At 42.8% G+C, this 26,990-nt stretch overlaps 1 protein-coding gene across 1 annotated transcript in view; it reads left to right on the top strand.

Moving 5' to 3' along the window:
• The window catches only part of CC2D2B (coiled-coil and C2 domain containing 2B), a 155,096-nt gene that overhangs the window by 105,973 nt on the left and 22,133 nt on the right, over positions 1 to 26,990 (top strand). The window contains exons 28-31 of the mRNA XM_060201996.1: positions 2,688 to 2,777; positions 4,644 to 4,757; positions 12,365 to 12,499; positions 13,506 to 13,628. Coding sequence (XP_060057979.1) covers positions 2,688 to 2,777; positions 4,644 to 4,757; positions 12,365 to 12,499; positions 13,506 to 13,628 — 462 coding nt within the window. The remainder of the gene's footprint in view (positions 1 to 2,687; positions 2,778 to 4,643; positions 4,758 to 12,364; positions 12,500 to 13,505; positions 13,629 to 26,990) is intronic.

Raw genomic sequence — 26,990 nt, 5'->3', positions numbered from 1 at the left:
CACAGCTCTGTTTCGAGCTGAGCTCTAGCACCACACAGGAGGTGAGATGGCACAAGAGTTCCAGTGCTTTGGTGACTTCTGTTTCTTTATCTGAATGAGAAGACAAGTGGCCTGGATCTGTAACATTGTGTGTGTATTAGACCCCTCTATATTAAAAAAAAAAATGAATGAATAAAATTAACTTTAACAAAGAGAAATCACTTCCCACCCTCTTCTGTCCTCCAGAACCCTCTATTACCTACTTCTTTGGGTTTTTTTCTTTTTGGGGGGAGGGGTTCTCTGCTCTTTCTTCTTACACTCTCACAGTTTCACCTGGTCTGTAGTTATTGTCTCCATTTTTTCCTTCTTCTTTTAAACTTTTTTTTATTATCTTTTATTTATTTATTGGATAGAGACAGACAGAAATTGCGCAGGAGGGAGAGATAGAGAGGGAAAGAGACAGAGAGACACCTGCAACCCTGCTTTATTACTCGCAAAGCTTTCCCCCTGCAGGTGGGGACCGGGGGCTCGAACCTCAGTCCTTATGCATTGCAACATGTGCGCTCAACCAGGTGCACCACCACCTGGCCCCAATTTTTTTTTACTTCTTTTCATCATCCCTCAACCTTCTCCATTTGAAGCTAGAGTCAACAGAGTCAAACACCTTCTTAACCATGCCTAGTTTCTTAATTAGAAGCTTCTACTTAGGTAGAATTGACATATAACATTATTTTCAGGTGTACAATAAGATCTTTGATCTTCATGAAGCAGTTTATAACAAGCTTATAGTAATTAAAATAATTCTGATATTGTTTGCACCCACAAGCAGGTTAAGCTTTCTACTGTTCTTCAATATATCATTTAAAGTCTTTAAAAAAACAGTCAGACTTGGGCAGGGAAAATAGCATAATGGTTATGCAAAAAGGCTTTCATGGTTATTTCAATGGTTATTTCAAAAAGGCCTGAGGCTCCAAAGACCCAGCTTCAATCCCCCACACCATCATAAGCCAGAGCTAAATAGTGCACTACTCTGCTCCTTCTCTCTCTCTCTCTCATATATCTCTCTCATCTCTATCTCTCTCTCTCAAAATAATTTTTAAAAAAGAAAGAAATTTTTCTCTTAAAAAAAAAACAATTATAGGGGATAGGTGGTTCACACTGTGTTGAGCAGACATGTTTCAGACAAGATTGGGCATGTTCAGGGGTTATGGCCATAGACAAGTGCACATTTTTCAGTGGCCAAGGAACTGGGTTTAAGTCCTTGGTCACTACCTACAGGAGAAAAGTTGTGCAAGTGGGGAAGGAGTGCTGTAGGTTCTCTCTTCCTCTCTGTCTCCCTCTTCCCTCTCTATTTCTGGCTGTCCCTCTCCAATAAATAAATAAAAATAATAATTTTTAAAAACTAGTTATATGGGGATCAGGTGGTAGTGCAGCGGGTTAAGCGCACATGGCACAAAGCGCAAGAACCGGCATAAGGATCCCAGTTCGAGCCCCTGGCTCCCCACCTGAAGGGGAGTCACTTCACAAGTGGTGAAGCAAGTCTGCAGGTGTCTTTCTCTCCCTATCTCTGTCTTCCCCTCCTCTCTCCATTTCTCTCTGTCCTATCCAACAATTATGACACCAATAATGGCGATAATGATAACTACAACAATGATTAAAAAAACAAGGGCAACAAAAGGGGAAAAAAATGGCCTCCAGGAGCAGTGGATTCATGGTGCAGGCACCAAACCCCAGCAATAACCCTGGAGGAAAAAAAAAACAGTTATATATTAAAATATATATGTACTATTGTATTTAAATTTTTTTATATTCTTTTTTTAAAGATACATTTATTCACAGCTTTTATATATTTTTAAATTTTATTTATTCCCTTTTGTTTCCCTTGTTGTTTTATTGTTGTAGTTGTTGTTGGACAGGACAGAGAGAAATGGAGAGAGAAGGGGAAGACAGAGAGGGGGAGAGAAAGACAGACACCTGCAGACCTGCTTCACCACCTGTGAAGCGACTCCCCTACAGGTGGGGAGCCAAGGGGCTCGAACCAGGATCCTTACACCAGTCCTTGCACTTTGCACCACCTGCGCTTAACCCATTGTGCTACCGGCCAACTCCCTGTGTTTAAATTTTAAATAACTAATTATAACGAAATGTAACAGTTAATGTAGACACACTGTAATCAGAGTCATTTCTTTTATATATATATATATTTATTTTATTTATTCCCTTTTGTTGCTCTTGATGTTTCATTATTGTAGTTATTATTTTTGTTGTTATTTGATGTCATCGTTGTTGGATAGGACAGAGAGAAATGAAGAGAGGAAGGGAAGACAGAGGGGGAGAGAAAGACAGACACCTGCAGACCTGCTTCACCGCCTGTGAAGCTACTCCCCTGCAGATGGGGAGCTGAGGGCTCGAACCAGGATCCTTACGCTGGTCCTTACGCTGGTCCTTGTGCTTTGCGCCACCTGCGCTTAACCCGCTGCGCTACCGCCCGACTCCCGTCAGAGTCATTTCTAAAGACACTTTGTTGCCATGAACAAATTAATTAGCACTCTAAGCTTGTTTACTCTTCTAGAAATAAAAAAGAATAATATTATATATTTCACAGACCTCTAAGATACACTAAATCTAATGATAATACTTGTAAAGTGTTGTTTCAAATGATGGGCATAAAAGTTACATTCAATACACATTGGTTAATATTCTTCTAGGATCTTGTTGCTCGATTTGTGTCTTTGATTCCTACTGTGCCTGATACATTGAATGAAAATGATGGTTTTGAAATATGGATGACATCAGAGGTAACAAATCACTTTTTATAATTAAATGTGTATGATGTATTTTATTATCAGTGATTCAATATTGACTTATAAAATTTCATGTCCGCAGGGGTGTAATTCCACATCATTCCCACCACCAGAGTTCTGAACCCCCCATCCCTCCATTATAAACCACCGAGTTTCTCCCAAGGTTGCAGGCGTGGGTTAACTGTCATCTCTACAACTATCTATCTGCATCTGTACATAATTGCCCCCTTTTCCTTTCAGTTCCACTCCTCTCTTCCCCTCCAAGCCACAAAAAATGTGTATAATTTATTACTTTTTGTTTGTTTGGTTTTTGTCTCCAGGGTTATTACTAGGCGCTCAGTACCTGCACTACAAATCCACTGCTCCTGGAGGCTATTTTTCCCTTTTGTTGCCTTGTTGTTTATTGTTGTTGTTATTATTGTTGTTGTCTTTGTTGTTGGACAGGACAGAGAGAAATCGAGAGAGGAGGGGAAGACAGAGAGGGGAAGAGAAAGACAGACATTTGCAGACCTGCTTCACTGCCTGTGAAGTGACTCCCCTGCAGGTGGGCAGCCAGGGCTGGAACCGGGATCCTCACGCAGGTCCTTATGCTTTGTGCCATGTGCGCTTAACCTGCTGTGCTACCACCCAACCCCCACTTGTTGTTTTGTTTTGTTTTGTTTTTTACTACCAGGATTATTGCTGGGGCTGGATGCCTACAGTCTTTTTTTTTTTTTCCCTTTCTCTTTCTTTTTTTTTTTTTTTTTTTTTCTGACAGAGCTAGTGTATTTGAAGCGAATAGTAGGAGTGAGACGCTTCATTGTTAAGGGAGTCCGCCTACAAGGCCACATTTCCAAATGTATTTATTGGCTTCAAGCACAGGGGTTGGGTCTTTTTTTTTTTTTTTTAATTTTCTTTTTTTTTTATTTTTTTTTTATTTAAGAAAGGATTAATTAACAAAACCATAGGGTAGGAGGGGTACAACTCCACACAATTCCCACCGCCCAATCTCCATATCCCACCCCCTCCCCCGATAGCTTTCCCATTCTCTATCCCTCTGGGAGCATGGACCCAGGGTCATTGAGGGTTGCAGAAGGTAGAAGGTCTGGCTTCTGTAATTGCTTCCTCGCTGAACATGGGCGTTGACTGGTCGGTCCACACTCCCAGTCTGCCTCTCTCTTTCCCTAGTAGGATGGGTCTCTGGGGAAGCTGAGCTCCAGGACACATTGGTGGGGTCTTCAATCCAGGGAAGTCTGGCTGGCATCCTGATGACACCTGGAACCTGGTGACTGAAAAGAGAGTTAACATACAAAGCCAAACAAAATTGACTGAGTTTGGAGTATGGCACCAAAGTAAGAAAGCAGAAGTATACTAGAGTTTGCAGTGAGTACCTCCCTAATACTTCCTCTCCACTTTTCCAAGCTTTGGGTCCATGATTGCTCAACAATTTGTTTGGCTTTGTATGTTAACTCTCTTTTCAGTCACCCTTTCTCTTTCTGATGGAGACAGAGATGGGGTATGGAGAAACAGGTGGGGGCCTGGGGCTTGAACCTGGGTCCTTTCTCATGGTAACATGTGACCTCTATCAGATGGATCTGTTTGCCCAGAACATTTTAATGTTTGTTGTAAGCAAACAAAAATGTCCTATTAAGGGATGATAAACTCTCTGGTCATTTGCGTGGTCTCCTCAGTCATTCCCGTCAGAAAGATCACTGCTACATATCAAGTCAATGCTGTCTTCTAATACTCTAGTGATTTGTCCGGTAAAAGGAGCTGGAGTTCCCATTTGGAAACCCAGCACAACTGTGTTTGAAACTAGAGAAAATAGAGATACTTTCTCCCCTCACTGTTTTATTGTCTGTTGCTCTTGTTTTATAATAGCGCTGCATCAGTCTGGCTATTGGGAATAAGGAGGAACATGCTATACTCCTCTGCAATTTCTTTCTGTATTTTGGGAAAAAAGCTTCAGTCCTTCTGGGAACTTCAGTGTTGGAAGTAAGTGCTGGAGTTAATATTTAACCAGTCTTCAAAATAATCTGCTTTTAGGTGCCACTTAAAAGACTTCAACCTCAATTTTCCATCTTTCTATAAGCAATTATTAGTTTAAGAGGTTACGGTCGACTCATTAAAGTTCCTGTTGCTGTAAAGGATGACTTCCTTTTGTTTATTGTCTTTGTAAAGAAGTCTGAATCATGATCTTAATTTGTGGAGTGACTAGAAATATTAAATTCCATAGTGTATGTATGAGACTGTGAGTAGCACTTTGTTCATGGCAAATAGCCCATCAATGTGTTTATGGTGGTAGTTGTAACCGATGTTAATTGTGATCACCATTATCATCTTCACCTGCTTCTGCTTTTGAATTGCTGCTAAGTCTTCAGCAGGGCATTGCATCTACACAATTCGACCTTTACTGGAAAACTTTCTTTTTCCAAAGAAAGGGTGAAAGACAAGGGGGGAAGAGAAAGAGAGAAGAGAGGGAGAGGGGGAGGGGGAGAAAAAGGGGAGGGGTGCATGGTGTTTCTGTTAATTTTTTTTTTGCCTCCAGGGTTATTTATTGCTGGGGCTCAGTGCCTGCACTATGAATCCACTGTTCCTGGAGGCCTTTCCCCCCCCCCATTTTGTGGCCTTGTTGTTATTCCTGTTGTTGGATAGGACAGAGAGAAATGGAGAGAGGAGGAGGGAGATGGAGAGGAAGAAAGATACCTGCAGACCTGCTTCACCGCCTGTGAATCGACCCCCACTCCCCACAGGTGGGGAGCAGGGGGCTCAAACTGGGATCCTTACGCTGCCCCTTGTATTTACCACCATATGCGCTTGACCTGCTGAGCTACCGCCCAGCCCCTTTAGCTTATTTTTATTGCTATCAGGGTAATGGCTGGGGCTCTGTGCCTGCGTAACTCCACCATTCCCTGGAGCCATTCCCCCCCCTTCTTTATTTTTGACAGAAGAGGAGACATATAGAGGGAGAGAGAGAAAAAAAGGAGAGACACCTGTAACACTGCCCTGTCTTTGAAACAACCTTCCACCTCTACCCCTGGGCCTCCAGAATCCCCCTTTCCACCAAGGGATAAAGATTCAAACTCAAATCCTTGCACATGTTAACATGCGCACTTGGGCCAAGCAGTGGCACACCTAGTTAACTGCTCACATTACAGTGTGCAAGGACCAGGTTGGAGCCCCTGGTCCCCACCTGCAGGGGGAAGCTTCATGAGTGGTAAAGCAGAGCTACAGGTGTCTCTCTGTCTCTTTTCCTCTCTACCTCCTCCTCCCATCTCAATTTCTTTATGTCTCTATCCAATAATATATATTATATCATATATAATATATAAATAAATACAAATAACATGTACACCCTACCAGAAAAGCTACCCACCAGCCCCGTAGGCATGATTTTTAAATAAATATCAGTGTTTTAGTCTTGCTTTGCATTGCTAAATTATGTTCAGTTTCACTCTTATGCTTTCTCTGCATAGTTAAGGTACCACTAGGTGGCAGTAAACAATAGGACAAATGTTTGCACAGCATTCTACCCCAGTTAGGTGGTTAGGGTTTCCTTCTGCTGCAGAGAGTAAGAACAAAATAATTCTAAAAAATAAAATAAGATAAAACAAAACACAGAACTTCAGAATTACAAAGCCCAGGCACAGTGTTAAGAATGTTTGTTTGGGGGTAATCAAAGAAATATTTATAATTCAGCAATGCCATTTTCTTTTTTTTTTTCTTTCTTTCTTTCTTTCTTTTTTTTTTTTTTTTTTTTTTTGCCTCTAGGGTTATCTCTGGGGCTCGGTGCCTGCACTGCAAATCCACTGCTCCTGGAGGCTATTTTTTCTCATTTTGTTTCCCTTGTTGTCGTTATTGTTGCCACTGATATTGTTGTTGTTGCATAGGACAGAGAAAAAGTCAAGAGAGGAAGGGAGGCAGAGAGGGGGAGAGAAAGATAGACAACTGCAGACCTTCTTCACCACTTGTGAAGCGACACCCCCCCCCCCGCAATGCCATTTTCTAACAGTTTAATTACAGCCCTGTTACTTCTGAGTCTCTCTTATCTATATCAATTTTAAAATTGGCTTACAGTGTTATAAGATGTCAGGAGCACCCCGACTCCCAAAGTTCCAGTAGGACTGTACCAAAGAGAACACTCTGTCCTATTTTCCCTCCCCAGCCCCACCAAAAACCACTTCAGTTTTCAGTCAACAGTCATTCTGGTTATTTTTATTTTTGCAAGTTTGTTTGTTTTAGTTGTTTAGCTTTCACATGTGAATAAAACTGTTGTCTACCGTAGTACCTTACCTGTTCACTAAGCATAACCATTTCAGTGTCCATCTATTTTTTAAATTTTATTTTTTCCTTTATTGGGGGATTAATGTCTTACATTCTACAGTAAATACAACAGTTTGTACATGCATAACATTTCTCAGTTTTCCACATAATAATACAGACCCCACTAGGTCCTCTGTCATCCTTTTCCAGGACCTATACTTCCCCCCACCCACCCACCCCAGAGTCTTTTACTTTGGTGCATTACACCAACTCCAGTTCAGGTTCTGCTTAGTGTTTTCTCTTATGATATTGTTTTTCTGCTTCTGCCTATGAATGAGATCATCCCATATTCATCCTTCTGTTTCTGACTTATTTCACTTAACATGATTTCTTCAAGCTTCATTCAAGATGGGCTGAAAATGGTGAAATCACCATTTTTAATAGCTGAGTAGTATTCCATTGTGTATATAGACCACAACTTGCTCAGCCACTCATCTGTTGCTGGACAACTGGGTTGCTTCCAGGTTTTGGCTATTACAAATTGTGCTCCTATGAACATGGGTATACACAGATCTTTATGGATGGGTGTGTTGGGCTCCTTAGGATATATCCCCAGGAGATTAATTGCAGGATCATAGGTTAGGTCTATTTCTAGCCTTGTGAGAGTTCTCCAGACTGCTCTCCACAGGGGTTGGTCCAATTTACATTCCTACCAGCAATGCAGGAGGGTTCCTTTGTCCCCACAACCTCTCCAGCATTTGTTGTTGCTACATTTTCTGATGTATGACATTCTCACAGGAGTGAAGCGGTATCTCATTGTTGCAATTCCAATTAACTCTATCCCCTCTGAAGATTCCTACAGGCACTTCCGCCAAACCATCTTCAAAGCAGCTTCCCAAGCCATTCCTCGTGGAAGACGTGCTAACTATACGCCTTGTCTTGATGCTGAATGCGAGCAACTACTAAAGCAGTATGATGAGTCGGGCGACCCAGATGTGGCTGACCATCTCATTGCCTCCCTGGATGCAGCACGTCAAGCCCACTGGCAACAACTCACGGAAAGTCTGAACTTCACCCACTCAAGTAGGAAGGCCTGGAAGCTTCTTCACAGTCTGGGTGCCGGTAGCCAACCCCCTCCCGTCTCCCATCCTCCTGTATCTCCAAACTCAGTGGCCAGTCACCTAACTCAAGTTGGACGTGCTAAGATCGACCCAGTCTGGAAAAGAGAAATTTCCCATGAGTGGTCATCCCACTTCTTAACATAACAAGATGGTTATCTTGTCCATCTCCAAAACTCTCTCCCTTTACACTGTCTGAACTGGAAGACACTTTGAAGAGGGTTAAACTGGGAACAGCTGCTGGCTATGATAACATCACCCCAGAACTCATTCTTAACCTGGGCCCCGCGGCAAAGAAGTGGCTCGCTTCATTCCTGTCCCACATCTTGGAATCTGAGACTATGCCCAAAGTTTGGCGTCGTGCGAAGATAATAGCTGTTTTGAAACCAAAGAAAGACCCAACACTGGCCGCCAGCTATAGACCAATTTCTCTCCTCTCCGTGTGTTACAAATTCCTTGAGAGGCTGCTTCTGTCACGTGTTTCTCATCTTACAGAGAAATTCCTATCACCCGCCCAAGCTGGTTTCCGCCCAGGAAGATCTACCTGCGAACAAGCCCTGGCCCTCTCAACTTACATTGAAAATGCGTTCCAGAAGAATTTAAAGACGGGTGCTGAATTTGTTGATCTCACAGCAGCCTATGACACGGTCTGGCACCGTGGTCTCCTAGTCAAGATCTCAAGATGCCTGCCTCCATGGGTGGCCAACACTATATCATTTCTTCTCCAAAACAGAAGATTCCGGGTGCATCTGGGTGACAAGTCTAGCAGATGGAGACTTGTCTCAAGTGGCCTCCCCCAGGGCTCTGTTCTGGCTCCTACGCTATTTAATATTTACATCAATGACCTCCCAGAAACTTCTTCAAGGAAGTTCATCTACGCCGATGACATCTGCTGTGCAACTCAGGCATCCAAGTTCGACATCCTCGAGGAAACACTCACGAAAGACATGTCTCTGATATCTGATTACTGTAAAAAATGGCGACTAATTCCTAGCACTGCTAAAACGGTATCATCTGTTTTCCATCTACACCATGCCTCGGCCTCGCGTGAACTTAATGTGCAGCTTGGCGATACGAGAATCCGGCATGAAGCCCAGCCAGTCTATCTTGGTGTTACTCTCGATCGCACCCTGTCATTTCACGAACATCTCATAAACACTGCAGCAAAGGTGGGCGCGAGGAATAACATCATTGCAAGACTGGCCAGCTCCTCATGGGGTGCGAGCGCTTCCACACTACGATCATCATCTCTGGCATTATGCTATTCCACTGCAGAATACTGTGCCCCAGTATGGTTCCGTAGCCCCCATGTCCACTTGGTCGATTCCAAATTATATTCCTCCATGAGGATAATTTCTGGAACCATCCGTTCCACCCTGGTTCCATGGCTGCCAGTTCTTAGCAACGTCGCTCAGCCAGATATTCGTCAGGATGCGGCATCATCTAAGTTCATTTCCCACGTCTACGTTCAACCGGACCTGCCAATATCCGTGGATATCTTCGCCCACCCTGTCCAACGCTTGACGTCTCGTCACCCAATCTGGTCCCCTACGCCTACACTGAACTTCTCTGTTCCAGTCTCTTGGAAACAGAGTTGGCAGTCAGCTGAGGTAAAGAACAAACACCTCATCACAGACCCCTGCAAGCGTCAACCCGGCTTTGACCTAGCACGTTATGATTGGGCCCTCCTCAATCGCTATCGAACAGGCCATGGCCGGTGCGCCGCTATGTTCCATCGCTGGGGAGCCAGAGACGACCCGAACTGCCCTTGAAGCTACAGACAGACTATGACCCACATAGTCAACGACCGCCACCTCTCCAGATTCAAAGGGGGTCTCGAAACTTTACATCAGGCTCAACCTGACGCTGTTGACTGGCTACGGAAGAAGGGCAAACGCTAGAATTGTTGTCTTTATTTGCATATCAATGACTTGGAGCACTTTTTCATGTGTTTCTCTGCTTTTCAAATCTCTTCTGTGGTGAATATTCTGTCCATGTCCTCACCCCATTTTTGGATGGGGTCATTTGTTTTCTTGTTGAGTTTGGCAAGTTCTTTATATATTTGGTTACTAGCCTCTTGTCTAATGTATGGCAAGTAAAGATCTTCTCCCATTCTGGTAGGTTCTCTTTGTTTGGGTAGTGGTTTCTTTTGCTATGCAGAAGCTTTTTAATTTGATGTAGTGCCATAGGTTTATACTTGCCTTAGTCTTCTTTGTAATTGGTTTCGTTTCATTGAAGATGCCTTTAAAATTTATGTGGAAAAGAGTTCTGCCAATATTTTCCTCTAAGTATTTGGTACTATTTTGTCTAAAAAGATATAATGACATCTATCTTTTTTTGTGACAGAGTAGTTTTTTTATTTAGTTTAGGCCTCACAGTTTCCCTATCTAGTCACCTGTTGATTGTCATTTATGTTAATTCCATATACAGGCTATTGTGGATCACATAATTATGAACATATCAGTGTATATACACATGCTTTCCAATTAGTAGGGGTTTTGTGCGTGTTCTTCAGAAAAAAAAATTCCTAGAAGTACTACAGGATCAGAAGATATTTGCACTCTTAATTTTATAATGAATTCCCATCGTCTTCCATAGAGGCTATACCAGTTTATGTTCTTAACAGCAGAATTACTTATCTCCACACCTTTACCACGTGTGTCTCCAGACTTCTTTATGTGGAACATTCTCACCATGTAAAGTGAATTTAATTTACATTTCCCATAATAAGTGATGTAGAGCATTTTTTTTTTGCCTCCAGGGTTATTGCTGGGGCTCAGTGCTGGCACTATGAATCCACTGCTGCTGGTGGCCATTTTTTTCCATTTTATTGGCTAGGACAGAGAGAAATTGAGAGGAGAGGGGGAAATAGAGACAGAGAGAGAAAAAGGGACACCTGAAGACCTGCCTCAACATTTGTGATGTGTCCCCCTGCAGGTAGGTAGCAGTGGCTCGAACCCAGATTCTTGTGCGGGTTAACCCAGTGTGCTACCACCAGGCCCCCTTATGGAACATTTTTTCCCTGTGTCTCTGAGCCATCTTTCTCTATGACTTCTTCGGAAAAGTGTCTCTTCATAGCTTCTGTCCATTTATTGGATTGCTTGGTTTTTTGTTGTTGAGTGATACGGTTTCTTTTTGGAAATTAATCCCTTGTCAGACTTGTATAGCCCAAGTATCTCCTTCCAATTGTTAGACTGCCTTTTTATTTTTGTAGTTATTTTTCTCAATGTCAAAGCTTTCTTCCAGCTATCTCACCCTAGAACAAGAATAATGCAATGTACCACTACCATATACAAGTTTCTTAACCTCTAATCATTCATGTCAAAGGTTAGCATAATCATTCTTATTTCACAGAATTTAGAGTGAAGTGAAAACAAAAAATGATAGTGTGACTAAGCATTTTACCTGGTTCATATAAGTCCTCAATAAATGTTCATCTTTATTATACTTTAGTATTTTATTCTTTGCTTTAAAAATACTTATATTTGCAGAGAAAAGCAATAATAGTAATGGAATGACTTTTTATGCCTCACAAGGTTTCCTATATGCTTTCTTTTTTAGCATCTAATTCCAGAACTTGTTCTCAAAAAAAAAAAACATCTTTTGATTTTTTTTTTTAACTTCATGTGTCTATTTCAGAACCATGGGCCAAGTTTCTGTTCCCTAATCCTGTGTGATACTGACCCCTGATCTCCAAGTATGTCATCCACAAATCAGGGCTAGTCCAAAACACTTAAGTACCTGCTCTTGGGAAACTGCCCTAACTTACTGATTATATTATAGACTTTTTTAAAATAACTTTATTATTTATTTTCTGATACAGAGAGAAATCAAGAGGGGAGGGTGAATATAGAAAGAGAGAGACCTACAGCAGTGCTCCACCAATCATGAAGCTTCTAAGCCAAAAATGGGGACGAAGGACTTAAACCTGGGTCTTTTTATCATAGTAACGGTGCACTCAACCAGGTGCACCACTGCCTGCCTCCTAGAGAAAGTGTTTTATTGCCATGTGATAATGCCCTGTAGGACAGTATACTAATTCAGAGTTTTGCTCCTCTGTGTCCATATGCTAATCCTGAGCCTTGGGATTTCTGGAGCGTAATGTAAAGGACTTACAACTAGGGTTTAGAAATCAGCTTTATCACATGTTTACTTCAAACTTTCTACCTATAATAATGAATTAAAACAGTTACCTGGAAAATGACTTTGTTTCTTACACAGGGACATGTGGCTTATGTCATAACTAAAGAAACGAATGAATATTTGCTTTGGAATCCTTTAACCGGGCAATGTCATAAGCAATTTGACCCATTCTGTCCTTTACAAAGTGTCGACTGTTTATTTGATGGTGAAAATGTAAGTACATGAGGGAGGGGAAGGATATAGTTTCGAGTGGTTTCCTCAGTTGTTAATCCAATAGCCCTCTGAAATAAAGGGAAAAGTGAGGAGAACAGAAATGTTCAGTAAAGACTTCCCAGGCTGAAGCATTAGGGAAGTCAACAGGTGTGTAATGTTCTACTCCTGTAATCTCCTGATCTCCTTCCTCAGAAATTCCCTTCTCTTCTGACATGTCACTCAGTGGTAGATTTGTAAAATTTGCTTCATCCTTTTTTTAAAAAAATGTTTTTATTCGGGGCCAGGCGGTGGCACACCAGGTTAACATAATACAAAGTGCAAGGACCTGTGCAAGGATCCCGGTTGGAGCTCCTGACTCACCACCACCTGAAGGGGGGTCGTTTCACAAGTGGTGAAGCAGGTCTGCAGGTGTCTATCTTTCTCTTTCCCTCTCTATTTTTTTTTTTACCAGAGCACTGCTCAGCTCTGGTTTATGGTGGTACAAGGGATTGAACCTGAGACTTTGGAGCATCAGGCAAGAGTCTCTTTGCATAACCATTATGCTATCTACCCATACCTTCTCTCCCCCTCTCTCTATCGCCTGTTCTATCTCAATTTCTCTCTGTCCTATGCAAAAAAAAATTTAAAAATAAAAAAAAATGGCCACAGGAGCTGTGGATTCGTAGTGCAGGCACTGAGCCCCAGTGATAACCCTGGAGGCAAAAAAAAAAAAAAGATTAAAAAATTCATTTTTATTCATTTATCAGTTAGAGACAGAATTTGACAGGGAAGGGAAAATGGAGAGGGAGAAAGAGAGATACCTGTAGCATTGCTTCACCACTCATGAAGCTTCCTCCCTGCAGGTATGGGGGGGGGGCAGGGGCTTGAGCCTAGGTCCTTGTACATTGTACCACATATGCTCTATTGGGTACACACCACCCTGTCCCCCAAACTTGCTCCACCCTAATATGCTATGAGCTCTGTGCTCTCATGAACCTATATTGATTTTACTTTAATGTTTTAATAGGTCTGGTTTAATATTGCACAAAACAATATACCAATGGCTGTACATTTTGATAATTCAAAGGAAGGCTTTTGGAAACAGTTGCTTCCAAAAAATTTTCAAGGGACAAATGCCCAAAGTATACAGGTAAATCCTATTTCTCCAGGTGTGTCTGCTTAAGGGTTACTGTTAGTTGTGAGACTAACTAGCCCTGCTAATTCTCATTATCCTTATACCGCTGCTTGCTTATTGTATTGTCAGTGTTTATAGTGATTATTTCTGGGGTTTGGTGCTGGCACTATGAATCCACTGCTCCTGGTGGCCATTTTTCCATTTTATTGGATAGGACAGAGAGAGATTGAGAGGGGAGAGGAAGAGGGAGAGGGAAGCAGACTTGCTTCACTGCTTGTGAAGCGACCCCCCCCCCACAGGTGGGGAGCAGGTGGCTTGAACCTGGATCCTTTCGAGGGTCCTTGCACTGAATAGTATGTGTGCTTAACTAGGTGCACCACCGCCTGGCCCCCATATTAATTATTTATGAACCTGCTTGGTTGTTTGTTTGTTTGTTTGTTTTGCTTCCAGGATTATCACTGGGGCATGGTGCCAGCAATATGAATTCACTGCTCCTGGCGGCTATTTTTTCCATTTTATTGGATAGGACAGAGAGAAATTGAGAGAAGAGGGATAGATAGAGTGGGAGAGTGCTGGTCGTCCCAGGGCTCTCTGCCTCCCTCTGGCAGTGGATATGAGGCAGCCCTTGGGGGCCCCAGGGGGGGCCCTGGTGATGAGGGTGAAATGCCCTGAGAGAGGAAGGAAACACTTGACCAATCAGCTCTGGGAGAAGCCTCTTAGGATGACTCATTTATAAATGGATACAAGCAAGTAGATATACCCCAAGGCTCAGAAAGAAGGTTGAGGTCATCATTAATCTACACACAATGCATAGTTACATCTTGGCCTACCAAATATTTGATCACAACTGGAAAGTTACCATATAAGGTCTGGTCATGAGCTCACAATGCATAGGCAGGTATTTTTTCCCTAAGGATAAATTACAAGGGAAGGGAACAGTTTTAGCAAAGCCAGAATATTTGCAGTGGGCTTCAGGTTGGCCATACACAGTAATTCATGGCCTTTGTTCAAAAGGGACAGGGTAGAATGTACAGGAAGGTGCCCCATCTGGAAAAGCCCATCCATTATAAGTTCATGAGGTTCCCTTAGGGGAACTCGGGTTCAACCTGCTCAGACTCTCATGAAAATAATGGCCTGGACTTCTCAGACAGTGGGCCTTTTCCCCACAGGAGAAAAAGACACCTGCCTCACCACTTGCAAAGCCTGAGGCTCAAACTGGGATCCTTGCACTTTATACTATGTGCTCTTAACCTGGTGCACCACCACCCAATCCCCCATGAACCTACATTTTTAAAGTAAATTTTAATTGTCTTTGCTACCAAGATTATCTCTGAAGGCAGAGAGTACAAATGAGTGAGTGAGTGTATGTGTATGTGTATATGTGTGTATGTAGACCACAGTGTGGAAGCTTCCTTCAGCAGTGGGGGATGGATTCAAACCTGGAAAAGCAGTGCACTAACCAGGTGAGGTATTTTGCCAGCTCCAGTATCACTTTTTGAAAGCAGGAATTGGGATTGGGATTTCACAATGTGATGCTCTTGAAAAAAGAAAGGGAAGAAAAACTTCAGACTCACTGCCTCTAACTCAGGAGACAGAGAATGATGGCCTGAAGCCAGACACTGATCTAACCACCAGACTGCTCAGCGAGTGATTCATGACTTTTCACCATCACTTAAAGAGAATACCACAAATGTCATTTCAGTGGTTGTTTCTGGATTGAGGACCATAGAAGGACAGAGTGAAGACACCTGCAAAATCTATAAACAAGAAGTTACAATCTGAGAGGGAGATGGGAGTGAGAGAATAAAAAGAAATGAGAAGAGAAAGGGGGGGCAGGCAGTATCAGCAGGTTAAGCACCCAAGGCATAAAGTGCAAGGACCAGCGTAAGGCTCCAAGTTGGAGCCCCCAGCTCCCCACCTGCAGGGGGGTCGTTTCACAGGTGGTGCAGCAGGTCTGTAAGTGTCTCTCTTTCTCTCCCCCTCTCTGTCTTCCCTTCCTCTCTAGATTTCTCTCTGTCCTATCCAACAACAACAATAATAATAACAGCAACAACAACAGTGGGAAAAAAGATGGCCTCTAGGAGCAGTGGATTCATAGTGCAGACACCAAGCCCCAGCGATAACCTTGGAAGCAAAAATATATAATATACATACTAATAAAAATTTAGAAGCAGAAACTTAAATATTCAACCCATCTACAGTCACAGAAATATAATTTAAGACACCACTTTAAATACATAATAGGGGTTGGGGAGCCTGGACAGTGGCACAACCAGCTGAGCTAACATGTCACAGGGTTCAAGTCCCCAGCCCTCACCTGAAGGGTAGGAAGCTCTTTGAGCAGTGAAATAATGCTGCAGGAGTCTCTCTCTCTCTCTTCCTCTTCATGTCCCTGTCCCTTTTAATTTTTCTGTCTCTATACAATCAATCATAAATAAATCATTAATAAATTTAAAAAATGTACGAGAAGTGAAAAAAAATGTGTGATCATACCAAATGTTGACAAAGAGGCAGAGCAATAGCAAGAATGTAAATTGCTACAAACACTTCAGAAAATGAAGTGGTTTTTTTTTTTTTTTTTTTGCCTCCAGGGTGATTGCTGGGGCTCAGTGCCTGCACCACAAATACACTGCTCCTGGAGGCCATTTTTCTCCTTTTTGTTGCCCAGGTTATTTTATAGTTGTTGTAGTTATCATTATCGCTGTTATTGATGTCATTGTTGTTGGATAGGACAGAAAGAAATGGAGAGAGGAGGGGAAGACAGAGAGGGGGAGAGAAAGATAGATACCTGCAGACCTGCTTCACTGCCTGTGAAGTGACTCCCCTACAGGTGGGGAGCCAGGGGCTCGAACTGGGATCCTTATGCTGGTCCTTGCGCTTTGTGCCACGTGCACTTAAACCACTGCACTACCGCCGGACCCCCGAAGTGTTCTACTATAAGGTAAAATTGATGATACTTAGTCTTTGATCCATCTGCTAAGTACATGCCCTAGAGAAACATGCATAGAGTGTTAAGTGCAATACTATGCACTATGGAATTGCTGAAAATAACAGTAAACTGGGTGGCGCACATAGTTGAGCGCACATTTTACAGGTAGGTGTGCGAGGACCCACGTTCGAGCCCCTGGTCTCCACCTGCAGGAGAAAAGCTTTGCCAAGTGGTGAAGCAGTGCTGCAGGTGTCTCTCTGTCTCTCTCCCTCTCTGTCTCCACTTCCCTCCCTATTTTTGGCTGTCTCTATCCACTCAATAAAGATTTAGAAAAAAAAAACTACAAGTAATTCATCAAGCTGAAAATGTCTATATCAATACATAAGTTAAAAAGCACTTCACACTCATACTAAGAAAAATTCCAAATAGGAGCAGAAAAAAACATGTGTGAAGCAAGTGACAGTAGTTCTCAAGTTAAATGTACATTTATTACACTAGAATTGTGGGTGAGAACCGGAGAAAATAGCTCATTTGGATAGTGCGCTGCTTTGCCATGCACACAACTCAAGCAGCCCCCTCTACACTGAAGCAAGATCAGTGCTATGGCCTCTTTTACTTTTCTGTGTACCTCTGCTTCTCTGTTTTTATTTTAGGAACACACACACACACACATTTTGGGGTGGAACCCAAACACTGGCATTATTTAAATTATGTGAACCTGTTATGGGGGAAAGGTGAGGCTGACATTCGTTCCCCCAACATTAAAAAGTTCATCACACATTATCTCAACAAAGAATTAAGGCAAGAGCATGATTATTCAGGTACCTTAAACTTTATTTGGGGAAAATTGAGAATATTCATGTTAGGGCATGAGAAAGAGAGACAGAAAGAGTGGAAAAGGACCAACTTAACACTTACATGATGGCCCAGGCAGAGAGGAAGAGAGAGCTCCCAGATTCTAGCTTTTTATTATTTTATTATTTTTATTTTTTGCCTCCAGGGTTATTGCTGGGGCTCGGTGCCTGCCCTGCAAATCCACTGCTCCTAGAAGATTTTTTTTTCCCTTTTGTTGCCCTTGTTTATTTTTATTATTATTACTATTATCATTACTGTATTGTTGTTGGCTAGGACAGAGAGAAATGTAGAGAGAAGGGAAAGACGGGGGAGAAAAAGATAGACACCTGCAGACCTACTTCACCACTTGTGAAGATACCCCCCTGCAGGTGGGGAGCCAGGGGTTCAAACCTGGATCCTTACACCAGTCCTTGAACTTCAAGCCATGTGTGCTAACCTGCTGTGCTACCACCCTGCCCCCAGATTCTAGCTTTTTAAAACCCAAGCCCCATTCCCACCTTTCCAAGCCATACCTGTAACCACTCCTATTTTCTGTACCTACCCTCCAGATCCTCCTTGACCCTCAACAAACCCTGTGTGCAGCTGCACTTGAGAACCACTGATTTACTCATGCATATTAACATGATTGAATCTGAAACAGTACACCATTAAGATAAAGATGAATGTTAGGAAAAAGAAATTTCAAATTTTTATTTATTTGATAGAGACAGAGAGAAACCCATAAGGGAGGGGAAAACACAGGGAAAGAGACGAAGAGACACCTGCAGCCCTGTTTCACCGCTTGTGAAGCTTTCCCCCTGCAGGTAGGGACCAGGGGCTTGAACCTAGGTCCTTGTGCACTGTAATGTGAGCCATCACCTGGCCCTAGAAAGGGTTTTAAAATAAGTTAAAACAAAGAATATCTGAAGTGATACATATAATACAAAACCATTTCCATGAAGTTTGAAAACTATATATTGTTTCTATATCTATAGTCTATATGTAGTGATGGCATAAAATAATTAATAGGTATGATAAATGTCAGATTTAGGTGAAAAGAATGTTTCTGGGGCAACAAAAGAAATCAGATAAGGCATCAGTATACAGAGTTTCCAATCTCTCTAACCTTTGGCTTCTTAAGCAGTAGTTCGGAGGTCGGTATATTGAGTGGGTGTTTAGTACCTTATTCTGAATGCTCATCTCTATAATGGAGATTGCTGACAATATTAAGAGAGAATGTGTGGCTGCTGCAGGAGGAAAATCCTAAACCAAAGTGTATGAAGAGTAACCTGAGGGGTGGCGTAGTGGCTGGAGCTTGGACTTGGAAGCAGGAGGTCCTGAGTTCCATCTTTGGCATCACAAATGACAGTGATGCTTTGGTGTCCTCCCTCTCCCTCTCCCTCTCCTTCTCTCTCCTCTGCCTTTCTTTCTTTAGTATTTTTATTTATTAATTACTGGATCGAGACAATAGAAATTGAGAGAGGAGGAGGAGATAGAAAGGATGAGAGAGACAGAGGGAGACAAACTGCAGCCCTGTTTCATCACTGGTGAAGCTTTCTCCCTGCAGGTGGGGATCAGGGGCTTGAACCTGGGTCCTTGTACACTATAATGTGTGTGCTTAACCAGATGTACCACCGCCTGGCTCCTCTCTCTCTGTCTCTCTTTCTCTCTCTCTCTCCCTCTCTCCCTTTCTTTTCTTATGTTGACAAACGAATACAATCTTTTTTAGAAGTATAAAGAGATGCATTTCTTTACCCATCGACTTACTTGACTAATCTTTTAAAGAAGTAATCGCTATTAGTTTTCACTTGTACATCCTTCTAAGTATTCTCTATGTGAATACAAATATATATATATATATATGTATATCCGATATCTCTGTATATTTCTGTATTTCCTGCTCTGTAAAGTCATTTTAAGTAAGAGGAAATGTGTTTATCTCTCAAGAGCAAACCGAATTTACATATCAACAGAGCATGCCTTGTTTATCCCTCCCCAAAGTTGTGACTCTATCAACGCTGCCTCCTAGGGGAGCACTGATCTACTTAAGGATGAGTTTGTTTGTTAATCCTCTGATTACTCATTCAGTGATGTCTGCTGAATGCCCACTGTGAGCTAGTGCGATATTAAGTACCTTATTGAAAGCAAGCACATATCGGTGTTCTTGAATTTGTGCTTTAGAGGAAGAGACACAAGGAAACAGACAACTGCAGTAGAGAATGATAAATGTTGTTACAGAAGAAATGCATGTACTTTGTAAAGTGTACAAGGGAAAAAAAATGATAAAATATACTAGGAGACCTAAGGAGAAAGAGAGGTGCATGGGGCTTACTGGGAAACAGTAGTGACCGTGGAGTTGAGGGAAGCAGAGCACAACTGGCCTAAATGAAAACTGGGGAAGTGAACAGTCTGAACAGAAGGCAGGGGTAATCTGTGCATAAACACCTGCAGTGCCAAGGAAATGCAAGGCCAGCCTGACTGCCTCCAAGGACTAACTAAGCAGAGCTGAACTAAGGGATCAACAAAGTCCTGCCAAGAGTTTTTTAAAAATGTCTTTATTCATTTATCGAATAAAGACAGAGAGAAACTGAGACAGAAGGGGGAGATAGAGGAGAGAAACTTGTAACAGTGTTTTTTCATTGCTTGTGAAGTTCCCACCTCACCCCCCAGATTGGAACCAGGGACTTGAACCTGGGTCCTTGCACTTTGTAGCATGTGCATTCAACAGAGATCTACACCACTCAGCCCTCCCCCACACACACACACACACTCCATGGTAAAGATTTTATTCTTTATCCTCCAGACTGCCAAAACCAACAGCAGGAGTGCCATGATCAAATTGTGTTTATATTTTATTTTTGCCACCAGGATTACTGCTGGAGCTCCATGCCTGCATCATGACTCCACTGTTTATGTTGGTCACTTTCTTTTTCTTTATGAAGACAGAGAAATAGGGAGATAGGAGAGGGGTGAGATAGGTACAGAGCAAGAGCAGCATCTGCAGCACTGCCCCACCACTTGCGAAGCTTTCCCCCTGCAGGTGGGAGATGGGGTCTTGAGCCCGGGTCCGTACACCTGGTAACATGTACATTACCAGGTATGCCACTGCCCAGCCCCTCCAATTGTGTTTTTAAAAGCCATGCAGACTGAGAGTGGGGATGAAATCCTTTAGCAAGTACAGCCTGTGAATTTATTTAGCTCTTATAGCTACACTTAACTTTATTCTACTTAGTTTTTTCCTATACATCAATGGCTCTTGGTCTTCCACATTACTTCGAACATACCAGAATAGACCACCGTTGATAGTGAATGCTATTTATTGTCACAAATGCTATTTATTGTCACAGCTGGGACACAACTTTCAGCTTACACAGTAAGAATGAGGATATTTAGTGACTGAGTTAACCTGAATTCCCTGAAATAAACGGACTGTTGCAGAAAGGGAAAGTGGTTTATGGACACGTGTGAATCTATGCTCTATCTCAGGGGACCTGGACTATATCAAGGTTTGGGGACTTTCTTGGAGAGTAGAACACCTGGAATGGAATTAGAGAATACTATGAAAGGAAAGGTCTCACCCAAGTGATGAAGCTGAAGGGTTGTCATTCCACACCTGAAGTCTCTGGACTCAGTCTGAAGTGAAGCATGCTGGGGTGGCACTCATTGTGTTGATTAGGTTGCACTTCCCCAGAGCCCCACCCTACTAGGGAAAGAAAGAAGCCTACTGGGAGTATATATCGACCAGTCAACGCCCATGTTCAGCAGGGAAGCAATTACAGAAGCCAGACCTTCCACCTTCTGCATCCCACAACAACCCTGGGTCCATGCTCCCAGAGGAACAGAGAATGGGAAAGGTATTAGGGGAGGGGATGGGATATGGAGATTGGGTGGTGGGAACTTTGTGGAGTTGTACCCCTCCTATCCTACGGTTTTGTTAATGTCTCCTTTCTTAAATAAATTTTTAAAAAAAGGTGAAAAAGAAAAAGAAAGGGAAAGTGGACTATCATCTCCATAAGTTTATGAATCCTGCATAACCCAAGCCTCTTTTTCAGGCCCAAATATAGTCTAACTAATCCACTAAAGTTACTGGGAAGGGGGCCAGATGGTGGCATACCTGATTGATGGCACACATTTCAGTGCACAAGGACCCATGTTCAAGCCCCCAGTCCCCACCTGAAGGGGGAAATCTTCACAGGCTGTGAAGTAGGGCTGCAAGTGTCTCTCTCTCGCTTCCTCTCTTATCTCCCCCCTTCCCTCTCAGTTTCTCATTGTCTCCATTCAAAATAAATAAATATTAAAATAATAATAATAAAGCCACTGAGGTGGAGAGGGTGTGGGCAGGTAGTAAAGGGAGGAGATGGAAGAGTGGATTGTCCTGGAGAGACAGATAGTGACTATCCACAGCTGTCAGGGAATTCAGTCTCCCTGTCCCGTCTGGGATCGCTGGCAGCCCCAACAAGTTGAGACTGAGATCAGATTCTACTCTCTCCAGTATCTTTCCTCTTCTCCTATGTTCTATTGTGGGGAAAAACCCCTGTGCCTGAGAAGATTCTTTAATCTTTTGGTTCTGCAGTGAAGATAGGCCTCAGAACCTGCTGGAGGACTTGTTGAAATATGGATTGTATGAGTTCAAGCCCCAGTGAGTCTGATTCAGTGAGTCAGAGGATTTGTATTGGTAACCTGACTGAAGTTGCAGGTCTAAGGGCCACACTTTGACAACAGCTGGCATGCATCATCACATGACAGAGAAGACCTTCTCTGACTCCTGAAATGCTTTTTTTTTTAAATCCCATTCATTTTGTTGATTGATTGATTGTGTGCGCACGTGTGTGTATAATATCTGTGTCTATGTGTCAGTGTGTTTCACATGAGGCAAAGGGGAGAGAGAGAGCGAGAGAGAGAAGCAAGAGTGTGGTGCTGGGGATCCAGCTGAGAACATGTGGTGCTGGGGATCCAGCTGAGAACCTCTGGCATGGAAGCCTGATATTCTCCCAGTTAAGCCTTTTCCCCAACCATACTCCAAAAATATTCTAGGGTACTAAAAGGGAAACACCTCACTTTGTCTCTGTTAGCAGTAGTTCATGACCCACCTTCAGCCTTCTAGGTTCTGATTCAAGTTAGGAAGGATTTAACCAAACTCGAGAGTGGTAAGTACAGGGAACATTATTGTGTGAGTTTTATTAGCCTTAAAACACATATATTATTATGTGCAAGGACCCAGATTTAAGACCCTGTCCCCACCTGCATGGGGCAGGTTTCAGGAGCCGTGGAGCAGGTGGAAGATGTCTCTCTCTCTTTGTCTCCCCCTCTCCCCATTTCTCTCTGTCTCTGTCATAATTTAAAAAAAAATAGGGGGAAAAAACTGGCCAACAACAACCAAGTGTTAGCGATAAACCAGGTGGCTGAGAAAACAAAAGGTTTATTAGGGAAAAAATTGGTGGGGATAGATAGTATAACGGTTATGCAAAAAGACTCTCATGCCTGAGGCTCCAAAGTCCCAGATTTAGTCACCAGGACCATCATAAGCCAGAGCTAATAAATAATGTTTTTAAAAATTAAGAGGGAGTTGGGCAGTGGCGCAGCGGGTTAAGCGCACGTGGTACAAATCGCAAGGACCTGCGGTAAGGATCCCAGTTTGAGCCCCCAGCTCCCCACCTGCAGGGGAATCGCTTCACAAGCGGTGAAGCAGGTCTGCAAGTGTCTATCTTTCTCTCCCCCTCTCTGTCTTCCCCTCCTCTCTCCATTTCTCCCTGTCCTATGCAACAACAACGACATTAATAGCCACAACAATGTTAAACAACAAGGGCAACAAAAGGGAAAATAAATAAATAAATAAATAAATAAATATAAAAAAATTAAGAGTAAGTTAATTTTGGAAATATCACTAGTACACACACACACACACACACACACACACACACACACGGATAGGTTAGGGTTGTTTCTGAAAAGGAACAAAGTGTGGAAGGTTCATCATTTCTGTGCTTTAATCCCAACCCCTTGTCATTGATAGTTGAGCAGGCTATAGGTGCACTGTTGACTCTCTTGAATAACTGATTTGTTTTATGCTGTTGAAACTTTTTGGTCTCTGGACAGTCTACATTTTCTCAAGAGGTCTGGCTTGTTTTGTGGGTGACATTGACTGTAGGAGTACTCCAATCTGCTTGTCTTTCCCTGTGTAAATTCCTGCAATTGCCAACACTTGGGAACACCTGCCTGTCTCCTTTCACTGTCTAACACCTCTGCAGAAGACTCTCTCCCTCTCTCTCCCTCCTTCTTCCTCCCTTCCTCCCTCCCTCCCTCCCTTCCTCTTTCTTTTTTTGCCACCAGAGTTATCACTGGGGCTCAGTGCCAGCACTGTGACTCCATCAATCTTTTTGTTCTGTTATTCTTGACAGGACAGAGAGAAATTGAGAGGGGAGATAGGGAGAGAGAAAGATAGACACCTGCAGACCTGCTTCACCACTCATGGAGTTTTCCCCTGCAGGTGGGGAGTGGAGCTCAAACTTGGGTCCTTGCACATGGTAATGTGTGTGCTTAATCAGGTGTACCACCACCCAGCCCCCTAGAAGTCTTTGTTTCTTGTTTCTTAGCTGAGAAATAAACATTTTTGAAAAAAAAAAAAAAAGCTTAGCCCTACCCTTTGAGCTCTGCAAAGAAGCAAGAACTGGGGTGGGTCGTGAATATGAAGTTTATCTCCCCGCCTCCCAGAAAATGCTGCTAAAAGGGGAAACAGGGAAACCTCATGAAGCCTTTTTCTCAGTGGAGAGCCTGGAGCAAAGACATGGAAACATGGACTCTGTGTATGTGCAGGCAAACATAAAGTCCTCATTTCTGCTCCCTGAAAGAAAGAATACTCAGAGGGGAGATGATGTGGTCCGGGAGGTGGCGCAGTGATAAGGCTTTGGACTCTCAAGCATGAGGTCCTGGGTTCGATCACCAGCAGCACATGTGCCAGAGTGATGTCTGGTTCTTTCTTTCTCCTCCTATCTTTCTCATTAATAAATAAATAAAATCTTAAAAAAAAAAAAGAGGGGAGATGATAACTTGGGATCTGAGTTGGAGCCCCCTGCTTCCCACCTGCAGGGGGAATGCTTCACAAGTGGCAAAGCAAATCTGCAGGTCTCTCTCTCTCTCTCTCTCTCCCTGTATACCCTATTCCTCTCAATTTCTCTCTGTCTTATCCAATAAAATGAAGAAAAAAAAAAAAAAAAAAAGGACACCAGGAGCAGTGGATTCATAGTGCAGGCACCAAGCCCCAGCGATAATCCTGGAAGCAAAAAACAAACAAAAGGTAAAAATCTGGTGTTTGCTGAGAAATATTTGCCGGTTTATGGTGTAGGTGATGTCACAGCTGCTGTCAGACAAAGTCCGAACAAGCCAGGACCAAACTGAAACTATTCATCCTTTTTGTATATTGGCGGAGGTGATGTCACGTCTATTGCCAGACAAAGTCTGAACAGACTGGAACCTACTGCAGAGCGGGAAGTTCTTGACTAAACCAAAGCTATTTGTTTTTAATGACATTGATAATTTGAGGACTTATTGGCTATTTTGCAAATACACAAATATTACTTGGGGACTATAGAAAGCGCAAGGACCAGTGGAAGGATCCCAGTTCCAGCTCCTGGCTCCCCATCTGCAGGGGAGTCGCTTCACAGGTGGTAAAGCAGGTCTGCAGGTGTCTATATTTCTCTCCCCACTAAAAATGGCCTAGGAGCAGAAGCTGCTGTACCCTTTTTTTTTCTAATTTTTTAAATTATTTTTATTTATTTATTTTTTTGTTGCCCTTGTTTTTTTATTGTTGTAGTTATTATTGATGTCGTTGTTGGATAGGACAGAGAGAAATGGAGAGAGGAGGGGAAGACAGAGAGGGGGAGAGAAAGATAGTCACCTGCAGACCTGCTTCACCGCCTGTGAAGTGACTCCCCTGCAGGTGGGGAGCCGGGGGCTCGAACCGGGATCCTTCCGCTGGTCCTTGTGCTTAGCGCCACCTGCGCTTAACCTGCTGCGCTACCGCCCGACTCCCGCTGCTGTACCCTTTTAAAGGTTTTCAGAAAAGGAGCTACTTATCACCACTACAGCTTCTCAATCAGCTGGACTCAGACCAAGAGCCAGAATTACACGTGGCTTGTAATATGAGTGACAGACTGTGTGGTCTTCACCTAATTATAAAGAGGCCTTATTACTTACCATCACCCACAAAAAGTTAGTAAACTTTTATTAGCTAAAAGTCAGTGAACTTTCATATATTCAAAGGTTAACCAGAAGAGAGCCCCCATGGTGTGAGCTTACTTTACAGCAGAAGATTTCTTTCAGTGGACAGCCTACTATGATTTAGTTAGACCCATCCAAGAATGGGTTAAGAAGAAAAGCTATTAGATTTAGCTCCAGAGAAAAATGTTTATTCATACAGATGGTCAGAACAGGGAGATGGTCAAAACACAGATGGTCATTTCAAGGGAATTTTCAAGGGGAAATTTAGACTATTCCTGACCAAGGAAACTTTCAAGGGTAGATTTAGACTACCCCAGACCCAGGAAACTTTCAAGGGGAGATTTAGGCTACTCCAGGCCCAAGAAACTTTCAAGGGGAGATCAGGATGCCCCAGACCTAGGGAACTTTCTAAGGAAAACATACCTATAATAATAATAATATTGTTTAAGGTTATTCTTTTTTTTTAACCGAGTTGAACCCCAGAAGGGAATCCAACTTATTTTTTTATTATCTTTATTTATTTATTGGATAGAGACAGTCAGAAATTGGAAGAGAAAGGAGAGATAAGGTGAGAGAAAGAAACACCTGCAGCACTGCTTCACCACTTGTGAACCTTTCCCCCTGCAGGTGGGGACCGGGGGCTCAAACCTAGGTCTTTGCGCATTGTAACCTGTGTGCTCAACCAGGTGCGCCACCACCTGGCCCCGTTTAAGGTTATTCCTGATATTAATGAAAACAATTATACATGATGTCATCTGTATCCTTGATGTTAATGAAAATAATCTTACATAATGTCAACTGTATCCGGGCAAAATAAACCTCTGCAGACAGAGGGCAGAGACGCTTCTTTCCTGGACTTGAAGCAGCTGATGTGTCTTTCACTTCTTCATCGTGTACTCCCCCTTTCCTTCAGGGTCTCTTAATTACTTTCTCAGGGCCAGCTCCCGGCAGGTTTACATGTGCTACTTTGTACTAAAGTCTTTGCAAGAGCCCAGGGAAGGGGTATTATTACTGCCCCTCTTTTAAAGGTGTTCTGAGTCTCAGAGAGTTATCAGCTCACAGACAGGAAATGGAAGAGATCAGTGCAGCTGATCTAACAGGTTTATAACAGGTAGAAACCATCAGTGTGTCAGATGCTTGTTTGAACAAAAGAATGAGAAAGCATATATATCTTACCCATGGAAAACGTCTTTTGTCAGCCCGTTCCCACTTGCATGTTCTGATAAAAGTGGATTAAAAGCAAATAAACTTTGGTAGTGAGCGTGGTGATTTTCATACACTGTGTGTGCACGTGTGCACACACACACACACAGTGAAGGGCAGGAGGGGAGTGAGAGAATCATACTTCTAAAATCTTACACTATTGTAATCTAAACACACATGTGTGTGTGTGTGTG

This window comes from Erinaceus europaeus, chromosome 1, assembly GCF_950295315.1.
Source record: "Erinaceus europaeus chromosome 1, mEriEur2.1, whole genome shotgun sequence".
Taxonomy (NCBI): Eukaryota; Metazoa; Chordata; class Mammalia; order Eulipotyphla; family Erinaceidae; genus Erinaceus; species Erinaceus europaeus.
Note: the sequence above shows the minus strand (reverse complement) of the source record. Positions and strands in the feature narration are given on the sequence as shown.